The 22430-nt window shown below is 28.1% G+C and overlaps 2 protein-coding genes across 10 annotated transcripts in view; both read left to right on the forward strand.

Annotated features, from left to right (window-relative positions):
* LOC127277860 (twitchin) overlaps positions 1 to 22430 on the forward strand; it is a 103936-nt gene that overhangs the window by 10488 nt on the left and 71018 nt on the right. For 7 of the 9 annotated variants that reach the window (XM_051299268.1, XM_051299263.1, XM_051299275.1 and 4 more), the window contains exon 1: positions 21584 to 21859. The gene's annotated coding sequence lies outside the window, so the exon portion shown is untranslated. Of the gene's footprint in view, positions 1 to 155; positions 438 to 21583; positions 21860 to 22430 lie in introns of those variants that run through there. The other 2 variants (XM_051299257.1, XM_051299316.1) reach the window with 2 other exon arrangements.
* On the forward strand, positions 1707 to 12825 carry LOC127277998 (Na(+)/H(+) exchange regulatory cofactor NHE-RF1). The gene is made up of 2 exons (XM_051299483.1): positions 1707 to 2693; positions 10015 to 12825. Exons 1-2 carry the CDS (start codon positions 2262 to 2264, stop codon positions 10312 to 10314), a joined length of 732 nt encoding a protein of 243 aa, XP_051155440.1. The 5' UTR covers positions 1707 to 2261; the 3' UTR covers positions 10315 to 12825.

Here is a 22430-nt window from a genome sequence, read left to right on the forward strand (position 1 = left end):
ATCTTGCTTTTGAGTTGTACGAATAGATGTTCTTTAGGGGCAAAATGTTTGAACTAATGAACAGAGATTTCATTGAAAATAAATTTCTTTAATTTGAAAAGTTTCTGTGACTCATACAAATTTTAATATTTACATATTTTTTTTACAATTTTCAGGTGTCTATTTCTTGAAGGAAGGATGTTTGTTGCAGTTGTTCTGGTCCATCAGGACCTGTCGAAATAACAACCTGAAGGACAGATAGGTTGTGGAAGAAGAAAAGCGGTCACTGCATGCCGCCTTTTTTTTTTAAATTTTTTTCTTATTTTTTATAATAATTTTTTTTGCGGTGCTCCCGACCTTACGCAGAAGTGCGATGAAGAGAGGGATCTTCAAGAGAAGCCTGAAGCGCTCCTGTAGCAGCGATGTCACTATTGCCCCAACGTGGGATTCGCCGATCAGTGAGTCGTTTTTATATTCCTTTTTTTTAAATATTGGTAGAAGAATAAAGGTAACTCCAATAAGGTCTTTATTTATGAGTCAGCTCTATATGTTTGGCTTTCTAGTCTGGAGTTAAAAATAATAACATATTGGATAAATATGACAGCGAAATGTTATTTTGTTGAAAATCTCAATCTGGATTATAGCCGGTATGAAAGAGAAAAAAGTAGAAAAAAAACTAATATTAGATTCACTTTAGATGAGAAATACCTGTGGTAATATGGTCGGAAGCGATACATACCATCACGCTTTTTCTCGCACTTGTATTAAATGCGTCACTAATACTAACGAGAATTTAACAGTGCTGTATCAAGGTCTTTAACAAATTTAAAAAAAAAAGTTTTTTTGTTGCTAATTAATTTTTTAGAAAGTACTTTATAATTTATAATGATTATCTAGAATATCTAGAAACTAATTTAAATTATAATAATACTATTATTTATCATATATGTTAAATAATAATTTAAAATTTAAAGTAATTTAATTTAAAGAAGTGGGTCCACCTGTTGCGTTATTCGTTCAAAGATTTTCGAAGAACACGTGGTTCACGATAAATATTATTTATCTATATAAATTAATGTCCAGAACATTTCCAATCTTCTGAGGTTTTTTAATAATTAATTTAAATATTAAAAAATATTATTCAGTGAGTCTGGAACTCTTTGGACATTGTATACATATAATTATTTTACAATTAAACAAAAAATATTCTACACTTATTCATTTTTTTATAATTTTTCAAGAAAATGGTTTTTTTTTGTAAAAGAAAATTCAAACGATTCGTCATCGACGCGATTGAATAACCGGTAATTTAAATTTAATTTAAACATAAAGTCAGACATACATTTTTGCTTTGTTTGTCTTAAAATAAGTTTTTCTTATTATATACTAAAAAAAACTGGTTGGTTAATCTACCCAAAAAATACCCTTACCACTTTTTCTGGTTGTTTAAACAATACTATTTTTCACCAGAAAGTTTTGTTAACCAGAATATTCTACAATTGTGCAGCTCAACAGCGCCTAAATCTTCTTTGCAAAGTTAGAAAATAATTCATTTAAAATGTGACCATTTTAAGAATGAATTTTGAATGAATCCTTCAATCGATTGCAGGTATTATATTTTTGATACCTGTACAGGTTTCATACACCTGCCGTACGAAGGCGCCAGGCGTCTTCCCCCAATTATTATCTTGTACAAAAAAGAAAAAAAATTGACTCTGTCCTCTTTTAAGTGACTAAGTCAGCACTAAATACGTTTTATTCCGTCGTGTTTTGTGTCTCCGACGATTTATACCGTGTGTTCCTCATATCGCAACAAAACTTCCGCAAAATCTATTTTCGATGCTTCTAAATTTTCAAGAGTCTCATCATCATCTCCCGCATAAAGTCATAATCGAAAAAAGAATTTTTAAACTTGAAGTAAGAAAATAACAGACTATATGAGAAGAAATATTAAAAACTAAAGAAATTAAGGAAAAAATAATACAACTTGTGCCAGAAGCATAAAATTAGGTTGTACATTTAAAAAGATTTTTCCATTGTTTGTTTGGTGCCGGGTTGGAATAGATAAAGCAAATCGTGCAACCTGACGTGAAAACGAGTGAGGGAAAGGAAAAGAAGGCAGCAGGTAGGGAACACGAGGTTGACGATTATCAGCATCAGTCGTTCGCGCGTGTCGTGTGCGTGCGGTTCTGGTGTTTGAAAAAGAGGAAGAAAGAAGAAAAGAGAATTTGACAAGAAAAATTTTGTGAAAACAATTGTTTTTTTGTTGAAAAAAAGTGATCATGTCGTTATTAAAGGGCGATCAAAAAGTGCCTTGTGCCCGACTATGCCACATTGTAAAATGGGATGATTTCGATGGCTATGGATTTAATCTTCATGCCGAGAAAGGTAAAACCGGTCAATTCATTGGGAAAGTTGATGATGGTTCACCAAGTGAAGCGGCCGGTCTTCATCAAGGCGATCGAATTGTGGAAGTTAACGAAATCAACATTGCGAATGAGACGCACAAACAGGTGGTCGATCGCATCAAAGCGTTTCCGAGCGAGACGAAACTCCTTGTTGTGGACCAGGAGGCGGACGATTATTTCAGGGCCAATAACATCATCATCAAGGGCACCATGGCGAACGTCAAGGTGATCAAGACACCGGAGAGAAATCCTGCCACCGTTGACGAGGAAGCTCGATGTGATGGCAGTAACGGCTCCATCGATGAGGTTGGTATTCCAACAATTTATTTTTTTCATTTTATAGTATCAAGTTTCAAATCATGTGTATTTTGTCGAATTCTCCATTTTAATCTGATCTCAAAATTACTATTAGTAATAATTAATTATTGAGTTTGCTCATTTTTTAATAAATTGCTACCAATTAATAGAGTTGGTTAATAAATTAGTTTAAATCAGATTTAACAAGTTATTTTATAAACAAATAATATTTAATTGATGTAGCAATTGCTTAGATTTAGAAATCGTTAATCGAACAATATATAACAATTTATTTCATTTAAAGATATACATAATTATTTAGATAAAGAAAATCTTGATGGAATTATTGTATGCTGTTTTTAATTAAGTAACATATTACTCAAGTTACATAATTTTTATGGAATTAAATTAACTGAAATATCTGTGACTTAAATTGTAATTAGAAAACAATTTTAATGTCCACTTTCTAGAAATTCCGGATAAAAATATTTGAAATTCCGGTTGGTCTTATCTATACATAATTCCGGTTGGTTTAATCTATACGCAATTCCGGTTGAAATATTTAATTTCAAATTAACTCAAGTATATTTTACGATTTCTCGTAAAAAATGATATTTTTTAATTTAAATTACTTTTTAATGGTTTTAAGTTAATTATCATAATAATTTATGCTGCTTTTTGATAATTTGGATTTGAAAATTGATGTCCCCTTAAAATTCTTATTTGAAAACATATTTTTAAAGAAAGTTTTAAGTATTGCGTTGTTTTCATTGACATAAAATATTGATTAAACTAGTTTGTCTCAGTTATCGGTTTTTACTTTCGTGTTTGTTTACATATAGACAATCGTAAACGGAAATCAGTTTTTCGCTGGTGTTATTAGTTCTTTTTATTGATCAATTTCGTGTTGTGTTTTTGAATTTTTATACTATTTTTGTATTGTTCCTTTTTTCGTCATTGAAATAATGTAATTATTAAAATGGATAGAGACGATTTGTTTGTGAATTAAAGAACGTACACTTAATAATAGCGTTAAATATTTAATTGTTTATAAATTAAATTTTAATATTTTTTTAAAGATTCTGAAAAATACATTTCATTTGTTCAAGTGTGTTACTTTTGTGAGGATTTGACAGATAAGACTAATTACTGAAAAGTCATCAGATACGTGGCCATTAGTTAACATACAAAACACGTGTTCATTACCATTTTTATCAAAATGGTTATGAGCCACTGTCAATTTGAGAACAGGAATGCGCCATTTATTTTAAATCATTTTTTATTTTGTTATTTCTTACTGAAACTTAAATTTCGTTGCCATTTTCATTTAATTAATTAAAACAACCAGAATACATTGACCCTGTAATTATATTAATTAATTTTACAATTAGACTATTATAACTTTTCATTTAGAAAATTCTGAAAAGAAAATTTTATTTGAAAATCATGCATTACATTTACAACGCATTTTTTATTCTATTTTGTTATTAACTGTACATTCAATTGTAATTTAATATAAGACTGAATTAGTAATATTGCGGGTAAAGTTTATAAATTATATACTTTAGATGATTTAATCAGGAAAAAATATAAGAAGGAAGTAGCACGAAATGAAAAATAAATTGATAATATAATTATAACGCGAGAGTTTTATATGAATTTTATATAATGTCTTGGAAAAATTGAACCGCATTGAGAAATTTATTGTCTGAAGTAACTCATAGAATACAAAAAAGATGAATATAATGATTTAATTTTTTAAACAAGTAAATGACTTCTAAATTTAAAGTTGATTAAAAATTCATAAAAGTAGGCATATATTTACAGGTTTCATGAGCGAAAGTTTTCGAAAAATCATATGATAATGAATTTCATCATTGTGTACCACGTTGACGGGTTTTTATATTATGAGGTCTTTTTGAGGTCAAAAAAATCTTTTAACTAGAGTGTTAATTATTTGATGGAATTACGTGTATTATATCATTCGTGATTGGTTTATGTGTAATACATAATATATTGCAAGAATGCACTTTATTCCCTATACTTACTATTGACTAGAGTGATGTCATCTTTCGTCTTTCACCCTTTCAACTGCGTGCAGTCGAACACTAAACGCTGTTCATTTTATTATTAGCAGACACGAGTTGCAATGAGTGGACATAACCTTTTCCATTGTATGCATATAAATTTTATAATAACTGTTTTCTTAAAATCTAAAGTCATGCTTTCAATTTGAACGCACCACATGATTTTTTCAATATGTATTTCCGTGACTTTTTGTTTCTTCTTCTTCTTCTTTCCTTAAAATTTTAGAATTTCTAAATTCGTGTAGATATCTATCCTACTTAATAAAATTGTAACTAACGAGTTTTAGGGAGTAATAATGTTTTTAATAAATAAGTATGCATTTAAATTTAATTTGATTAGTACCAGGTGTCTTGAACGATATCCTTGGACCAGGTGGTATGTATAGCCGCGTAAAATGCTACTGTTGTGCAATTTCATTCTCCATGTGGTGTGCATGTATGTAGGCTAATAGGAAATGCTGTAGAATTTTATGGTTGTCAGTTTCACTTGGATGTTTTGAAATACATAGTTGAAAATCGAACGTCTGCGTGTTGATCGATATAATATGTAAAAGGAATATTAGGGGATTCGATTTGAGCGCACATTACGGCAGATTGGAGAATGAAAAACCGGCTTCCACTTGTGGCTAAAAAGTAAGAGGGAAGGTCATTCTCTTCATGGTACACCATCTACGAAGAATCTTCTTCTTATTCTTCGCTTTCTTTACACGATTTTGTCACGCACACTTGCACGCAAAACACGAGGACAAATCGCGTTCAGAGAAACCTGCAGCCGTCATGATTAGCACTAAAACAATGTAGTTAAGTTTCTCATTACTCACAGGTGATAATTGCACGAGAAATTAGGTCCGGTTTACTATAGGAATAACAACTATTTTCAATTGTCAATTATCACGTAATACGATCTTTCATTACATTCAATTTTCATAAAATCAGAATTTTTTCTACTCTGACTTATATAAATAAATAAATAAATAAATAAATAAAATATTTTTAAAAATATATACGCATTAAAAAATATGTTTTCTCAAATTCTCAATACACTTGAAAAAATTCTGTAGATTTATAGAAAATTAATTCTCAATGATAAAAATACAAAACATATTTTTTCATTGGCAATACAAAAAAACAGTTGTATAATTAAATGAACTATTTTAAATATACATACAATATTTTTCTCGTGAGAATGAGAATCATCAGATAAGATTGCCATACTTCTTATGGAAGTTGATTGAATATTGTTTCGTTCTCGAGAATGCGAGAGTTACGTTGCTCGCGGTTCATGTCAACTTTCAGTTTCTGAAAATAACACTTGTTCACTTGTTTTTTCTAATTCATTTCCAGAAGAGGAAACATTTGAAAAAAATAGATTCATACAATTTTACAGGCAAACAATTTTCATAATACACTGAAAATATATAAGAAAAACATGCTATTGAATCAACATGTTTTAATACATCTGCTGTTTAAATTATTTTTTATATTTTAACCTCTCAGAGAAAAGATGGTAGAAAAGGTTTTTTAGAGACAATAAAAATTCCTACCCTAAGATAAAAATGATTACAATCTTGTTGAGTAAATGAAAGCTTGAATAAACGCGAATATTTCTGGCGACATTAGTCTTCTTTTATCATTTTCTTATGAAAGATTTTTATTGTTCTCCAAATAGTCACATAAGATGTGAGTACAAAAATGTTGATAAATTTTTTTTTTTTTTTTTTGTAGTTTATGGTTCATTTTGAGTCCGCTGGAGAGTTAATTAAAAAAAAAATAAATGAAAGTAGCACGAAAAATAAAAAATATTTCATAATAATTTAATTAATTTTTTTAACTTTATAAAAATAAGGTAAATATTTGAATTTTAATACTGATTCTTCACTTTCATAGGTATCATTAGCAGGAGTACATTACAAACTTAAACCTCTATCTTTGCATATACTATCTAATCTTCTATCTTCAACGATAGCAAATCGTTTCATCGATTAAAACTGAAATGTGTATAAAGGAAAATTTTCTCTTTTTGAAAATAATTACTTTTCACAGATTAATTAATATCTATATAACAAACTCTATTCTAAACATTTTCAAGTCGTCACTATTAAAGCTTGATAAATAATTATGACATGGCTGTAAAAAAATTGTAGAAAATAACAAATCACTGAAATGATTGAGATTAGGATAGGTTGATTATGTAATTCAAAAATTATGTAGGTGAATTTAGGTTTAGAAAATCATAACTTATTAGTGTTCTCGATAACGTCCTGTTGAAGTATTTATCTTCTTACTCTCTTAATGCGAATTGTAGAATCGTAAATTATTGACATTAAAATTATCTTTTTGTTAGAATTGAAAAAAAAATTATTTCAACTTTTGGAATACCTGTTTATATGTTTGAAAAAAATATGTTTAATAGAGTTAAAAAATTTTTATATTTGGTGAAGAAGTGAGAAATTGTCTTGCAATAAAGTGTTTTATGAACGGTTGTTAATTTGCGGAAGTTGTATTGCGGATATAAAGTGCATGAATGAAAATGAGAATATAGGTCTTAAATAAAATCTTAAATAATGGCCATATGGCTCATCATTATTGTTTACCTCGTGACCAATTACGTATGTATTTTATCCGAACATCTATAGAGGCACATGCGCACTAGACTTCCGCCACTTACATAAAATCCGCATTTGCAGATGTACACATATACAACAGTTGTTGGGTACCCATGTGAGCTGCGTAATGCTTTTCAAAAGACTATACTATACGGACGATTGAATCTTGTCTCGTTTTTTCCGGGACTTATGCGACCTCGTCCTTTTCATATATTCCAATTATTCAGGAAATAGTATAATTTACCCAGAAAGAACTAATTTCTTTTAAATATTCCTTTTATGCACACAAAATATTATACGCTTGATTTTATCAAGTTCCTGACTTAATTGTTTATAATAAAAGTAAAATTGGAAGTTTAAAAAACAATAAATTTGAAAATAGGATATGTGTTAACAAAATTATTATTATACGTAATTAGGAATTCTTTAGAAAATTTATCAATTAAAAATCGTCGAAACATTGACCAGTTGTTATGTATTATTCTAAAAATAAGTAAATTTATTCTTATGAATTCTGTGAATCACAGTGACAAGTAAATTGTATTTTTTACTTAATTTTACGTAACCTTTAATTTATCATACCGCTGATGATAGTAAAGTTTAAATAGTTATGGAATCATCGTAAATTCATCTTTCGAAGATGACTTATGGGTATAAATAAAATTTACAGCATATTTTTTTTATCCACAAATACATTTTCTTTACATTTTCATTGATTTCATCTGAAACACTTTCAATGGATTTTCTTCCTGACGTAAATATTAAAATTTTTTAATGCAAACCGAAAAAGTTATTAATTCTGTTTGAAGTTTTTTTTTTAATTTAAAATTGCATACCGCAAGAATAAATTAACGAAACCGACAATGAGGCATTTTACTGAAATGGTTGGATGGTATACTTACGCGAGTAAAATTTTTCACGGCTACACACGTAGCTCTCATCATTATCCAAGTAGAGCATTGCATTTGTGGTGACAAGAAAAACGTGCAGAAACTTGTTGATGAATTTCGAAAGCGTTCTCATAGAATTTATTTTGATGTTTTTTTTTTAAATTTACTTTATTTTGAAATTTTCCGTCACATGCGAAATTAATTATGGAATTTTTTAAATTTGATTTCAAAAGACAACATATTTGAATTGATTTTAAATTTCATAATGACATGCTTGTGCCATATGAAAATTATATAATTCACATGATAAAAATGAATCACTGATTTTTATGATTATTAATAATCATTCTCTTTGCTGAAATCTCCACAATATGCTGGTATATAAACTTCCTGTCTTTTGACGTTTGTTTCGTCATGCGGGGAATTCCACTATTAATTAATAAGAAATCAATTTTCCTTATATGGAAGTAAATTAACATTTTTAGAATAGACAAATTTAAAAATTTTTATTCAACTTGTTTATTTATCGTAATTAAATTTTTGTTGATTACTGATGGCTTATTTTGTTCAATATAATTGAAATTTAATATTTTTAAGCATGAACGAAATTTACATATTTTTAGAACAAAAGTTTCAAGTAGAATTTTTTTTTTAGTGAAAATCAGTTTCTATCGATAAACACCTGACATTTGTTTCGAAGGTAAATGAGTTACTTTTTAGGTCGATAACTGGTTAATCTTGGTCATAAAATGTGTTTGTGCGTTCCAATTGGTTACTCATTTTTTTAATTATATTTTTTACTAAACTCATGTTTTTCTTTTAATTTCAATTTCCTTCACAATTTTTTTTGGTAAATTTCGAAATTTTTAATTTACAAAAAAATTTGTACAACAGTTTTATATAAAAATTAAAATAAAAATTGATAAAAACAAAATTTTTCAATTTTTTCCTTTCGAAAAAATATTTATTGTCCCACTATGCGTGGGGTTAAATTAAATAAGATTACATATTATGAAATCAGTCGTAAATGAGCAATGATTAATATTATTAGTGTTAATTGCAACACCTCTTTTATGTATATATGTCACACGTTTATTCATATTTCACCTTTGAAGGAAAATTAATCTTCACTTATTGAAGTAAACAGTTTTTATTGAAATACTATATGTCAACTATTGAATAACAAACTACATAGCGTGAAAATAGAAAAATATAAAGTTCGGAAACATTAAATACTAAATTTCTTCTTTTGTTATGGTCCTTTCAAAATAAGAATAAATTATTCTATTTTCAATGCTTTAATCGACAGATAAAACGAGATTAATATTAGAAAGGTAAATAATTATAATGTGAATTAAAAAACCAATTGAAAAAATTCCATGATAAAAAAGCGCAATGTGAATAGGTGTGACAGTCCTTGATACGCAACGTGCATCTCCGGAATGGTTGATACTCTCTAATGTGGGTCACGTGGAAATTATCAATGATTCCATTCGATCGTTTCAACTCATGGACATTTGTCACGGGTCATTAACCGAGACTTAATTTCTTGAAAATTCAAACAGCAATTGAAACAGTCATAAAAATTCAAAATATCAATTAATCAGATTAAATTGGAGAATATGAAAAAATACACAGGAGATTTTTTTTATTATTTAATTACTAATCTTTTTTTTATTTTATTATTATTTATTTGTTTATTTAGTGAAAGTTTTATTGAATTGAAAAAATTGTTCTTCTATTTTAGAATATGCAAAAATCAATCGACTCGAATGATACATCACACAGTGGCTTATCAACAGCACCCACTGCAACGTTAACGAATGAAAATTCCGACGAGAGTCACAAAAATGGAAGTGGAAATATCAAGAACGAACAATCGTCAAATGGTACCAGAAATGGCAAAATGGAGAATGAAAAGGAAGAATTGAACTTAAATTTGACTGTGAAAGAAGTAAGAGCAAAATTAGCAATGAAGAAAAAATATGATCCAAAAAAAGAATCACTAGGCTTCAAAGACAAATTTGACATTGTACAAAAATTATAATGATCCATCTGGAATTTTTCCAATGTCAGTTTTTTTTTTTTTTAATTAAACAAGTGACAGAGACAATGTTGTTTCTGTAGAGCGTACAGAGATTATTTTGATCCACTTGCTCATGGTACGCTCGACATTATACCTCCAATGATCATTGGACCGTGATACGTGCCCATTATTTCCATCAGGATCACATATTTCTTATATAAATATATCTACTATAGATAACGGATCATTCTTCAATGAATAAAACGATAATAGAAACGTTTGAAAAGTGAAGAGAAAATTTTTACCTCATGATACTTTAAGAACGAAGAATCTATAATAAAAATTCTGATCCTAAGATTTTGGCTCATTTACTTTATTACAAGGAATGATCTCTTTTAATAAAATAATTAATGCTTGTATAATTAATTATACATTATGCTACATATAATTCAGTCATTGTCGATGAATGATTAACGTGTGAATTTTATCAATCAAAAATCATTCAATTTCTACTTTTAAAATCAAGTATAATAATTAAAATTTCACAATTTACGAAAATTTATTAAAATAAAACAATTTTACTCAAATATTTTATTGTATTTATAAAAAAGTGCCAAAAATTCATTACAATAAATCCTAGAGTTTATTAATAGTTTATAATATTTTTCCTTAATTAGTTTATTAATTTTCAAGTTTTTTAATTTATAATTCGTAAAAAAAATTTGTATTTTCTTGTTGACACTTTTTTCAAAAATCATAAAATACTTGAGTCTAAAGTGTGAAAGTAGAATTATTAAAAATAAATATCTTAGACTATCATATTAGGTTATCACATATGTAGAGATTACTTTCAATCTTTTTGTTGCACATTTTTTTTGTCTCACTGAAGGAAATTCCTTAACAAGTTTTACGGAAATTTAGAAAATTTTGTTAAAAATTTTTCTCTGATGAGAAGAAAAATTATTTGTAAAAGAAAATTTTGTCAAGTGTTCTGTAAAAATAGTTAGGTATTTCCATTCAATGCGTATAATTATAAGAGAAAGAAAAGTAGATATTATGTTATATCAATTCCACGAACTAGGATTTAAAAAAAGGTATTCGAACGATTTTTATGTACGGAAAAATTCAAATCAGTAAGGATAATTTGTCATTTTTTGTCTAAACGGTTTTAATTAAGAGTATGGGTGCAATAACTGCCTCTGCCCTCTGCCATTGATGATTTGAATATTTAAATTATTTGGTACGTATATATCTAATTCGAATAATAGGAATAAGAATTGTGAAAGAAGAAGAGTTTAATTTAAATTTACAATATATTACGATTGTGATTTTTAAAGTGCGATTTTGTGTACATCATATATATGTAGCGAGTGTTTGTGATTTCAAAGTCACGATGACGTGCCGTAATAATTATTATCGTCCTCACAAAGTTTCGATGCAATCGGCAAAAAAGAAAAAAAAATTGTACTCTGTAAAGGAAAGACGCGACCTTCGTCAATGAACTCTATGTCGGACAGATCATGTTACGGTAGAAACGAGCTTGCCATACTAAATACAGAACCCAAATAATACGGAATATGTATTCTATTCCAGAAAATTCCAGTATATTGAAATGTCACATTTTATCGAAGACTGATAAAATAAATTTAAATCGGTTTTATCAATATTCGATAAAACAGCTTCGAATCTGTTTTATCAATACTTTATAAAACAGGTTAAAATCTGTGTTATCAGTACTCAATAGAACAAATTCAAATCAGTTTCATTAAAAATATTGAAGGACCACATTTTTTCTTCTTTTTTTTAGTAAAAATGAAAATCCGGGAAAATTTTATTATTTTTCAATTTATATAATTTAAAAAAGAGATTTATTTATCGAGGTCGCTGAAACCCTTGGTAGAAATTATCATTTGATTTTATCAGAACGTGTAAATCATTAAAGAATTTATAATTTACTTCGCAATTATAAAAATTAAATTAATTACAATTAAAAAAAAAATTAAAAATAATTACAGTTATAAAAATAAAAGAGAAGAGAAAAATGAATTTAATTACTACAATAATTTAAGAATTGATGATTTAAATTTAATCTGATTGAATTTTAATTTCAATATATCAAAGATTCCCTACCAAAAATTGCCAGTAGTCAATTTCGGATAGGGTTGGCTTGAACAATTTCTTATTTGTATAGTTAATATATATTACATTTTTGTGTTTCAAATTAACAAAAGTAGAAAATAGTTTACATTTTGACACGACAGTTTATGGATATTTTTTTTTAATGAAACTAACATTTTGATTTAGATAAAAAAAAATTTGTATTTATAAAGAAAAGTTTTCTGAAAGTTTATTTTAAATATTTGGATAATTGAGAGCGTTTAAGAATTTAATGTTTATAATATGTTTGAATTTGCGTTAATATTACAAGTTTATAAGTAAAAAGTGAGACAGTTATAATTTAAGTATCAGTATTGTATATAAGAATTTTGTTTAGTGTAAATGTACGACATAAATAAATAAATGTAAATAGCATTTCGTTGACAAGTATTTTATACATCCTTCAAATCTTATTTCAATTTACTATTGTAATTGAAAAATATTGAAATTAATTGAATATTATTTTTTATGATATTAATGTTTGTTTTTTTGGGACTCTTTGAAATTTGAAATAATTAATAGATCGATTATCATATAAGGCCTTTAATATTATTCTCCCGCCACTACACAAGTGCCACAAGCCGATTAACGATTGTTACGGTTTGTTGATTATCGCACTTTAACGCTAACGAAGGACTCGCGTGCACTTCAAATGAGATTATTATATTATTTCACTTCAGATTTCAATGATAGCTTTTTCATAGATCAAACAATTCCTGGGAAAAGTACGATAGAAAATGCCTCTAAGAAAATTCTTCAATTTCGTAAATGGAATTTTTTTTTCTAATTGTTATTCGAAATAACATTTTTTCTCTTTTGGTCGTGAATTTTTAAAATTAGTTTTGGAATACACTTTTAGTTTCCCGCGAAGAATTTGCTCTCTTTTTCAAAAATATCTTGATCTGATTCATATATATTAGACGAAATTTGTCGTTATATAGATATTTGTTTGATTTGTATTACGTCTGACCTTTTTATGCGATAGAATCAAACAAAAAGTTTTTTTTGCTGTATAATAAATTGTTGTCAAATAAACTTGTATATTGTCAATATCACAATTATAATGGATTTGAAATAATGCGATAGGATAACACAATCTTCACGGTATGCGTGCGATAAAGTTTCTAATATTATCACTGATTTTGCAGTACATATATTGTACGTGAATCAATTAACGTCATTGATTGATTGTTAAGATAAAATATAAGTCGTGAACCCTGAGATTTAATAATATTAATTTCGCATAATATATTAAAGTATATTATAAAATTATTGAGTATATATATTTTTTTTTCATAAAAGTTAGGTATCCACTATCAACATAGCTAAAAATTATGATGACGAATTGCACAATATATATTTTTAATTATATCGTTACTATATATATATAGTCTTCTAGAAAAACATGGCCTCGACTTTTACTGACACCCAATCCAAGGAATTGTGTTCTTTCTTTCTTTTTTTTATTTTACTGAAAATCGCGAAACATCTTATCTACCTTTATAGTTAATTTTTCTGGTGATATGATCGCGTCGATATTTCAATTGAAGGTTCCTATAGCTATGTCTTGAGATCAACATTCTAGTTTAAGGAAGTGAAACATTGTGTGGAAAATAAATAGTTAATTATTTCAGGAAAAGTTATTCTTAGTCGAAAGTTTTTGTACTTCCTCATAAAAAATTGTAAATGCAAAAAATAAAAAACTTTCTTAATAACGTGATAAAAATTTATGAATCTAAATGAAAATGAAGTTATTATTGAATTTTTAAATATATTTATAACAAATTACATACATTTATTATATAAAATTATTATTATTATTATTATTATTGATACAATATTAAGAAATCAGCTTTGAATTATGTTAATTTAGAAAAATGAGTTTTTTTTTAATAGAACATTTTTAACATTATTATGTATCTTTATAAGCGGAGGAGAAAGAGGGATATCCATACGGGTTTCGAGGTCATTGATTTCTTACTTTATCAATTGTTCATTGACATTTTTTAAAATTAGGAATAGATTGTTAAAAAATATATTATTTCTAATATCATTCATAGACAATTAATTTTATGAAATTTTAACATAAAAACTTGTTTTTAAAAAGAAATTTTCATACTACATGAATGAGTAAATATTAAGTAAATTCTGTCTTCATGTTGAATATACATACATATATGACGTATGTGACGTGCATCCTCCTTTACGTATATCCTGTTGTTTTATTACTTCTTTCATCTCTTTTTCCTTGTCCCGAAGAGAAAAAATTGTATAAAAGTGAGCCGAGGACATTATATATAACCAGTGAACAATAATTGGCTTGTAAATAAAAACGCAATACTTTTTTTTGTTTCAAGTGCAGTAGTCTATTAAATAACTGTTTATTTATAATTAACACAGTTTTAGAACTATTTCTGTACTTATATATACATACTGTCCCACCAAAACCAAATTAATTTAAACAAATCAAAATTAATTCTATATATAATTCATTAGGATATGAATATTTCTAATTAAAATCTTGTTTAGGGAAATTAGGATCAAATTTTTATATACAGTATTGAAAATAAGTAATTTTAAAGAATTTTTATTTTTTCAAAGTCGAAAAACTGAAAATTAAAGTTGATTCAAGTGAAAAAAGTTTCAAAATTGTATAATTTAAAAAAAAATGCATGAATAACTTATTGAATTATAGTGATTGATTAAAAATAAATGAAATACATTTATATATTGTAATTCGCTTGCGTTAGCAAAGTCGTGACGCGCTTCATTGATGGCAATAATGTGCAATTATAATGTGATTGCTCTGTTTTGTTAATTATTACAAAAGAATTGCATACACGGGCGAATACAATTATTGAAACAGAGGTAGATTTCCTTTCTCTCAGTCGGTAATTTAAAGAAAATATATTATATTGTCAAGTGGCTCCGTCTCACGTAAATTTACGATACCTTCTTTTAAATTTAAATTCTTGACAAATTCTCAATGAATTTTATCCATCGCAAATTTCTTTTCAACCACTTGTCAATAAGACAAATCATACTTTTTAAATACCAATTTTTTTTCTTACTCATCATTCTAATTCAATCATTATTGACCTCCGTTCATCATTTGTGCAATATGATTCATTGGAAAAATGTTTCTTGTACAAGCCAAGAGTATCTGAAGAATCTTATGAATAATACTTTTGGAACAATTGCCAATCGTTATTTTAAGATGATTAGAAGTAACAATAATATGAATAATAATAATAATTTGTCAACCGTTAATGAAACAATTCTTTTTTAGGCTCCGAAGGGAGAACGGAAAAGGAGGAAAAAAATAAAAAAAGAATATGAAAAAATGAGGAGAGGAAAAGTTAATGGAGAAAGGGAGGGAACATGTGTGTGTGTGTGTGTGAATGTATCTAAAAGAGAGAGAGAAAGAGAGTGAGACAAGAGTAGAGAAACGAAAGCGAGAGCAAGAGAGAAGGAGAGGGAGAGGCGGACATATATGGTCGGAGGTCCGAGAAGCTCTCAAGTTACTGATGTTCGGTTTAACGATATCTCTCTTACTCCTTCTTTCCTATTTCTTCTTCTCGATTTCCCTCCTTCTCGAACATTTTCTCATTCTCTATTTCTCTCCCTTTCTTTAACTCTCTTGTCGCGCCACCGTCGTTGCTACCAAAAATATCGGTGGTCAAAAGAGAGAGGAAAAGAAGTGAGTCGAATGTATTAGAGATGCAACAAGTATGAGTGAGATGGAGGCAGAAGAGTGAGGCAAGAGACGCGGATACTCGTTATTTCGAGATTATCGGGGATTGCCTGCTTTCTGGAATCGTGCCGATATTTAACCACTGCTCACTGTGACTTGCTATTGACGCGTTCTCTCCAATTTTTCCTTTTTTTTACCTTTTCTCTCTACATGCTCTCGAGCCACGTTTTAATGCTTTTCATTATTGTTAGTATTCATCCTCTTTTGTCTTCAAAATGGATTTTCTATTTAGAGAAAAAAGAATTTTTCATTTAATTTCTCTCTTCTTATAGGATTAAATACTTCTTTTCTACATTCGCTTAAAGCGGAATTTCCGTTGAAAATCTATGTAATTATATCCGAATATCTCATCATTCTTGGAATATATTTTAAGAATGAAATACTTGTTGTAATTTTGCATATATAACGAGATTCTAAGAAATGTTCGTTTACTAAATATTTGGACCATCAAGGCTCTAACGAGGAAGAGTAAACACTTTAAATTGCACACTGTAGGGAGGAAATGATAAGAATTTCAAATCTCAATCTGGAGCATGTCAAAATTTCCCGATTGCACACATATCCGTTTTTGAAATTTCACACATTTCGTCGTAAGAAGAAATGAATTCACTGAACCAGAAAATGTAGGACAAACTTTTTTTTAGAAACAGAGTTCGACATGAAAGTTTTTTAAATTTCGAAATAAAACGCATCCGCTCACCATCAATTATGTGCAGTTGGGTATTATTTATCAAAATATTAATTTTTTTTATATCGCATTAGTAATTTTTGTTAATAATTAAAATTATTTAACCCTTGTAGAACAAAATAGAATTAATTTTATTCAGTACAGGATTGTTAGGAATCTTTGATTCCTTTTAATGGAATTTTTGAAAATATTCATCGATGATTTTTTTTTTTTTTCGTTTCGTCATCATTTCGATAGGGAATTATTATTCCTCATTCAACTTAACGAATGGTTGCATTTCGTCGCGGCACATTACGAGGCTGGAATCTTCGACACTCTTTTCGAACAAGAGTCTCGCCGGGGCAACATAATAGGCCGGTGTCTTATCCTGTCCTCGCACTTATAACATCTATTTCCAGAACGACCCAACGTTTAAATTTAGACTCGCTGTTCCATATACTCGAGCCATTCGCCCACTCGAGAAGCTCTCCGACAAAATGTGATAAACGAACAAATGTGCGGCCTACCTATACAGGTCGCACGCTAGTTTATGCCACACCACCCTGTGTCTTGTATCTTCATTATTCGTTTGTAAAAAAAAAAAGAAAATACCAACTTATCTATTCTTTTTTCTCTCGCAAAGCCAGAAAAATGTTTTTTATGGATTTTTTATTTTAAATTTCCTCTAAATTTGAGAGGAAAGAGCAATGGAAAACGTTTAAGTACTCTAGTACCTTTTACTTTAAAGAAGAATATCTTGTTGTGACAGGATAATGTCAAGGAAGGATATTCCTTTTGATGATTAGAAATTACTTTTTTCTCGGTGCAAGAGGAGCGTGTATTTCGTATACTGAATAGAACTTGGAGACACTAAGTTAAAATTTCACTGATTCAATTAATTAGTAGTGTTCTTCATATTTTGCACTGATTCCAACATTTGAGAGCTTCTTCTATCAAATTCCTATTTTCTAACTTTATTCTTTTCAAATAAAAAAACACAATCTTTTATTGACACATTTTTTACCATAGAAATTGATAAACTGATTAATTATAAAATAGATTTAAAAAAATCTAAAATCCAAATTAGTTTACTAAATTCTATAAGGTTCAATTTTTATTTGAAAATATTTAATTTAAAAACTTTCCTTTTCATTTGAATAAAAAAAATTGTCTTGATTTTTAAAATTCGCAAAGTTTCTCGTGCTTTATTTTAGTTGGCGGTTTTTTATAGCTTGACTTAAAAAAAAAGTTGTTATCCTTTGCTCATATTTTATTAAACTGTCAGCTTTAAAATTCCACGGTCCTTCTCATTTCTGAAACATCTTTGAAAGAAGTTATATTATACTTGTCACTTGACTTCATAATATTATTTTGACTTCTATTCTGAGCAAGGTGTCATTGAAAAAATTGTTGTTTTGTGGAATATATTATTTCTTTTAAAAAAATTATTATTTGCGTGGAAATTAATTTTTGCTATCTTGTTGTTTATATGAATTAACTTTTAATTGACGTTTTGATTCTAATTACTGTCTAATTAAACATTTTGTTCTAATTACTTTGCTTCTTACATAAATATAACGTTTAATTAGGCTTTTAAATTTAATCTCATATCAGGAAAAATCAATTTAAAAGGATTATTTTTAAACTTGACGTAAACCGACAACTTTAATTAAATTATTAATTATTTTAGAAACAATATCATTTTTCATTTGAAATAAAACTGCTCAAGTTTCTACTGAATTCCGAATTTTCATTACATATATTAATGACAAAAGTTTATGTTTTTCTTTTATTTATTCAAATTAATTTTATAATTATTTTGAAAAAAAGGAAGAGTAGAATATGAGTATAAAAATGTTTATTGTTTACTTTATTTTTTTCGAGAAAGCGAAGCAGTATTTTTTTCTTGCACATCCACAAGATCAAAATGAGATGAGAATCAGTGGGAGAAGTTGTCTCGTGTGTATAGGACTTGGATCTGGCAGGCTTAGTACTTTTCTAAATATACCCGCCCCTACGTATTAGAATCGCAAAGACTTTTCGTTTCTCTGTCTTGATGTCGATCACTGGAATCGATGAAAATTCCGGGGAAAAAAACTGATCGAAACTTGTTAAAACTTCTGCTTCAAGATATCCGATAATACAGTAAACCATAACCATAATCAAAATAAATGTTAAACAATTTTTTTTAGATAAGAAAATCAATTTTTGTATTAAACAAATTTTCTTTATAAAAAACTTTTTTTTAAGTGACAATAAAATAAAAGGAAAAAAATTATTAATAAAAAATTAATAATTATATTAATTAAAAATGATAAATTAACAAAAATTAAAATTATATAAAATTTTAATTTTTGTTAATTATATTTAAAAATAATTTATAATTAAATGTTATAAAAGAAAATTTGGAGCAATGAAATGTCGAGAAAACAAATGTTTACGATGTGGGAAATAATAATAATTTGTGCTTTCATAAATAACACGGGCCATTTATATTTCCGATGGTGTTTATCGCTTCGCTATGTGACACCATTTGCGAAATTACATGCGAAATTCGACTTTCCCAAGAATATCTTTTATATGTCGCTGCATCGTTCTTGTTCCTCCATCTCATCCGAGAAATACGGCCAAGGTCTTACTTACTGGATGCAGCTTTTGCTCCAATGTTTTATGAGAATCAGCCTATCAACGAATTTTAATACAAAAGCAGGATATTTTTCTAATCTAATTAAAATATTAATTTTATAGAAAGATGAAAGAATCTGTCTCTTGGAAAAACTATTTATTTGTGTAGGATGTAGAGAAAATTTCTTTTAACTATCACAACATTCTTGAGACAAATTTCAGATTTGTTTTATTTTATTCGAATCTATATGAAGATTTATATGAAAATGTTTAAAAAAATCTTCTCACTTACAAAAGAAATTAAAATTTTTTTTTATAATTATAAAAGAAATATTTTAAGTTTCAAAAATTAAAATTTTAAAAAACTATTTCAATAAATATCTGAAAATAAAAAATCTAAAAATAAAAGAAACATTTCAATTCAGAGAAGATTTTTCTACAGTGATTTCACTGTCGCAAAAATAATTTTTATTTTAAAATCATTTTTTTATGAATACATGTATAGCAAAAATATTTATCCTTAATGAATTTAAAAATTTTTTTTCTAGAGCAAAAAAATGAAATTCCTTAAAAAAAATACATTGCGTGCGAATTATTCTAGTTGCATAATAAATAAATGCATAAAACGTGTATAATAATGCGCTATTGATTACACAAGACGTTCCAAATAGTAGAGATCGAATGAATGTTTTGCCAAAAAAATATTATCACAGCTCCGATTTCACTACAGTTGAAAATCTTGAAAATACATTGGGATTATTTATATTTCATTATGTTTGACAATTTTCCATTCGAAATATAATATTTGCAGTTTATATGAAAGATTAATCTTGAAATTTAAATAAATGATATAAAAAATATTATTTTTACCTTTCTTTAAATTTTACTTGTTTTTATTAATTTTTATGATAAAACTTATTTGAAATAAAATAGGAAAAATTTGATAACTTCAGAGGAAAAGGAAATAATTTGATAGAGGAAGTGCTAAAGTCGTTATAGTTTAATCATTGAATTTTACGTTTCCGCTTTGACATTTAGGAGAGAATAAATTTCTGTCTCTACTATAAAAGTCGAATCACAGTTTGCCAATTGAAGTTGCAAATTTTCCAATAGTTATATAGATAAACAAGTAATATCGAATAAAAAGGCATAAAGCGCGATAAATGTAGTGACAGTTTGGACGAATGATCTATTTTAATGAGAAATGATAATTTATTTTTTGCATAGATTTCTTTAGTTCGAAAAGCGCCAACGTGGGTAGTCGCGATTGTTCCAATGATTTCTATTTCCGTCATGCATTCCGCATTTAAACGTTCCAACTTACGTTAACGGGTTATCGTCTTGGTCGTCATAATTTTCTACAAGTAGAACATCACACTTGATTTTCTCACGGCATCATTTACTATTTTATATATCTGGGGCATTCCACGTGACATTCTCATTCAAACAAATTATTTTGATAATTTTTTTGGGAAGGGGAATTCTATTTATAAAAAATACGGAACTACTTTTTTTTTTTAATTTTCACTTCACTTTTTAGTTTTCTTTCTTTTCCGGAGAGGTAAATATATGAAAAAAATAAATTATTTACTTTGAACAGTGAAAGTAATTATTTCAGATAAAAAATTTTTTCGTCATTTGTTCTATGCATATAAAGGGCCTTCTTTTTTCCTTTCTATATAAAATAAAAATTTCTATTCCTATATTATTTAGTTAAAAACAAATTAGATTAGAGAAGAAATTGAAAAGTTAAAAAAAGAAATGTTGAATTTATAAGCAAAACATCCTCTTCCTATAGTATAGTCGGAGAATTTCCTTTGAGACCTTTCCACCTCCACTGTCAACCTTAACGTCGAACTCGTTGATAGAAGAGGGCGCGATATGTGGAGGTGGAGGCGGCGCTTGTTTCGGTGAAGATGTTGATGTCACTCGTCGGATGAGGAGGGAGGGGGGTAGTATATATTTGATTAGATGTAATTTTAAAGGAGGGTGGCACGGGGTGTCGAGATTTGGGGGGGTGGGGGTGAAGCAAAGTGAGTACCAACGAAGGTGGAGGTGGTGGAGGCAGCAAACCTCTTCAGTTGAAGAAAGAGCTTTTAGTTTGGTTTAGTTCGTGCGCGGGGCCCCCGGCGACTGGGACGAACGACTAAAAAATAGACGACGGAAAGTGTGCGCGAGATAAACGAAGAAGGCATCTCTCTACTCACAGTTAGTGTGACGACTAGAGGAGACGACACTCGACGAGTTTCAAACAAATTTTATGATCAGCTTCGCTTTCGTTTTTGACACAACGAGCACCGATCAGAAAGAAAAATTTCACAGGGATTACGACAAATTTTTTCTTCTCTTCATACAAAAAAAAAGTGCGTAATCCTTACCGTCAGAAAAATAAGTTTTTTTTATCGTTTCAAGTAAGTTCGAGGCAATAATTAAAAAAAAACCGACTTCGAGTGGCGTAACTGAAAAAGGGATTTGTGATTTTTTTTCCAGTTTAAAAAAATGTGTTACGCCACTTGTGGTCCATGCGCGTAATTTTTTTCTCAATGTGTCAACAATATTAAGTGTGCAATTTATTTCTTTGAATGTGTGTGTGAAAAAAATTAGCAGGTTATAATTTTATCTGTTGAATTTTTTTTTCTCTAATAATCATTTTTACATCCGCACTGAAGTTAATTCAAGACGCCATTTGTTAATTGGAGATTAATTATCAACAGGAAGTTAAGTGCTTATGCCAAGTGCGACATTTTCCTAAAGTGTGATGAACTTTGTGTGAATTTGATGTTGAAAAGTTTTGGATACTTTTTTTTGAGGATTTTTCATGAGGAATAAATCAGGAATACGGATGAGACAATTTTTTGGAGGATTCGATGATAAGATTGTAGGGAAATGATGAATTTTCCTTTTTGAAGCCACTGACCTATCGGATAACAAGTT

Source organism: Leptopilina boulardi, unplaced genomic scaffold (assembly GCF_019393585.1).
Source record: "Leptopilina boulardi isolate dan_hultmark-lab unplaced genomic scaffold, ZJU_Lbou_2.1 LbouV2_112, whole genome shotgun sequence".
In the NCBI taxonomy this organism is placed as follows: Eukaryota; Metazoa; Arthropoda; class Insecta; order Hymenoptera; family Figitidae; genus Leptopilina; species Leptopilina boulardi.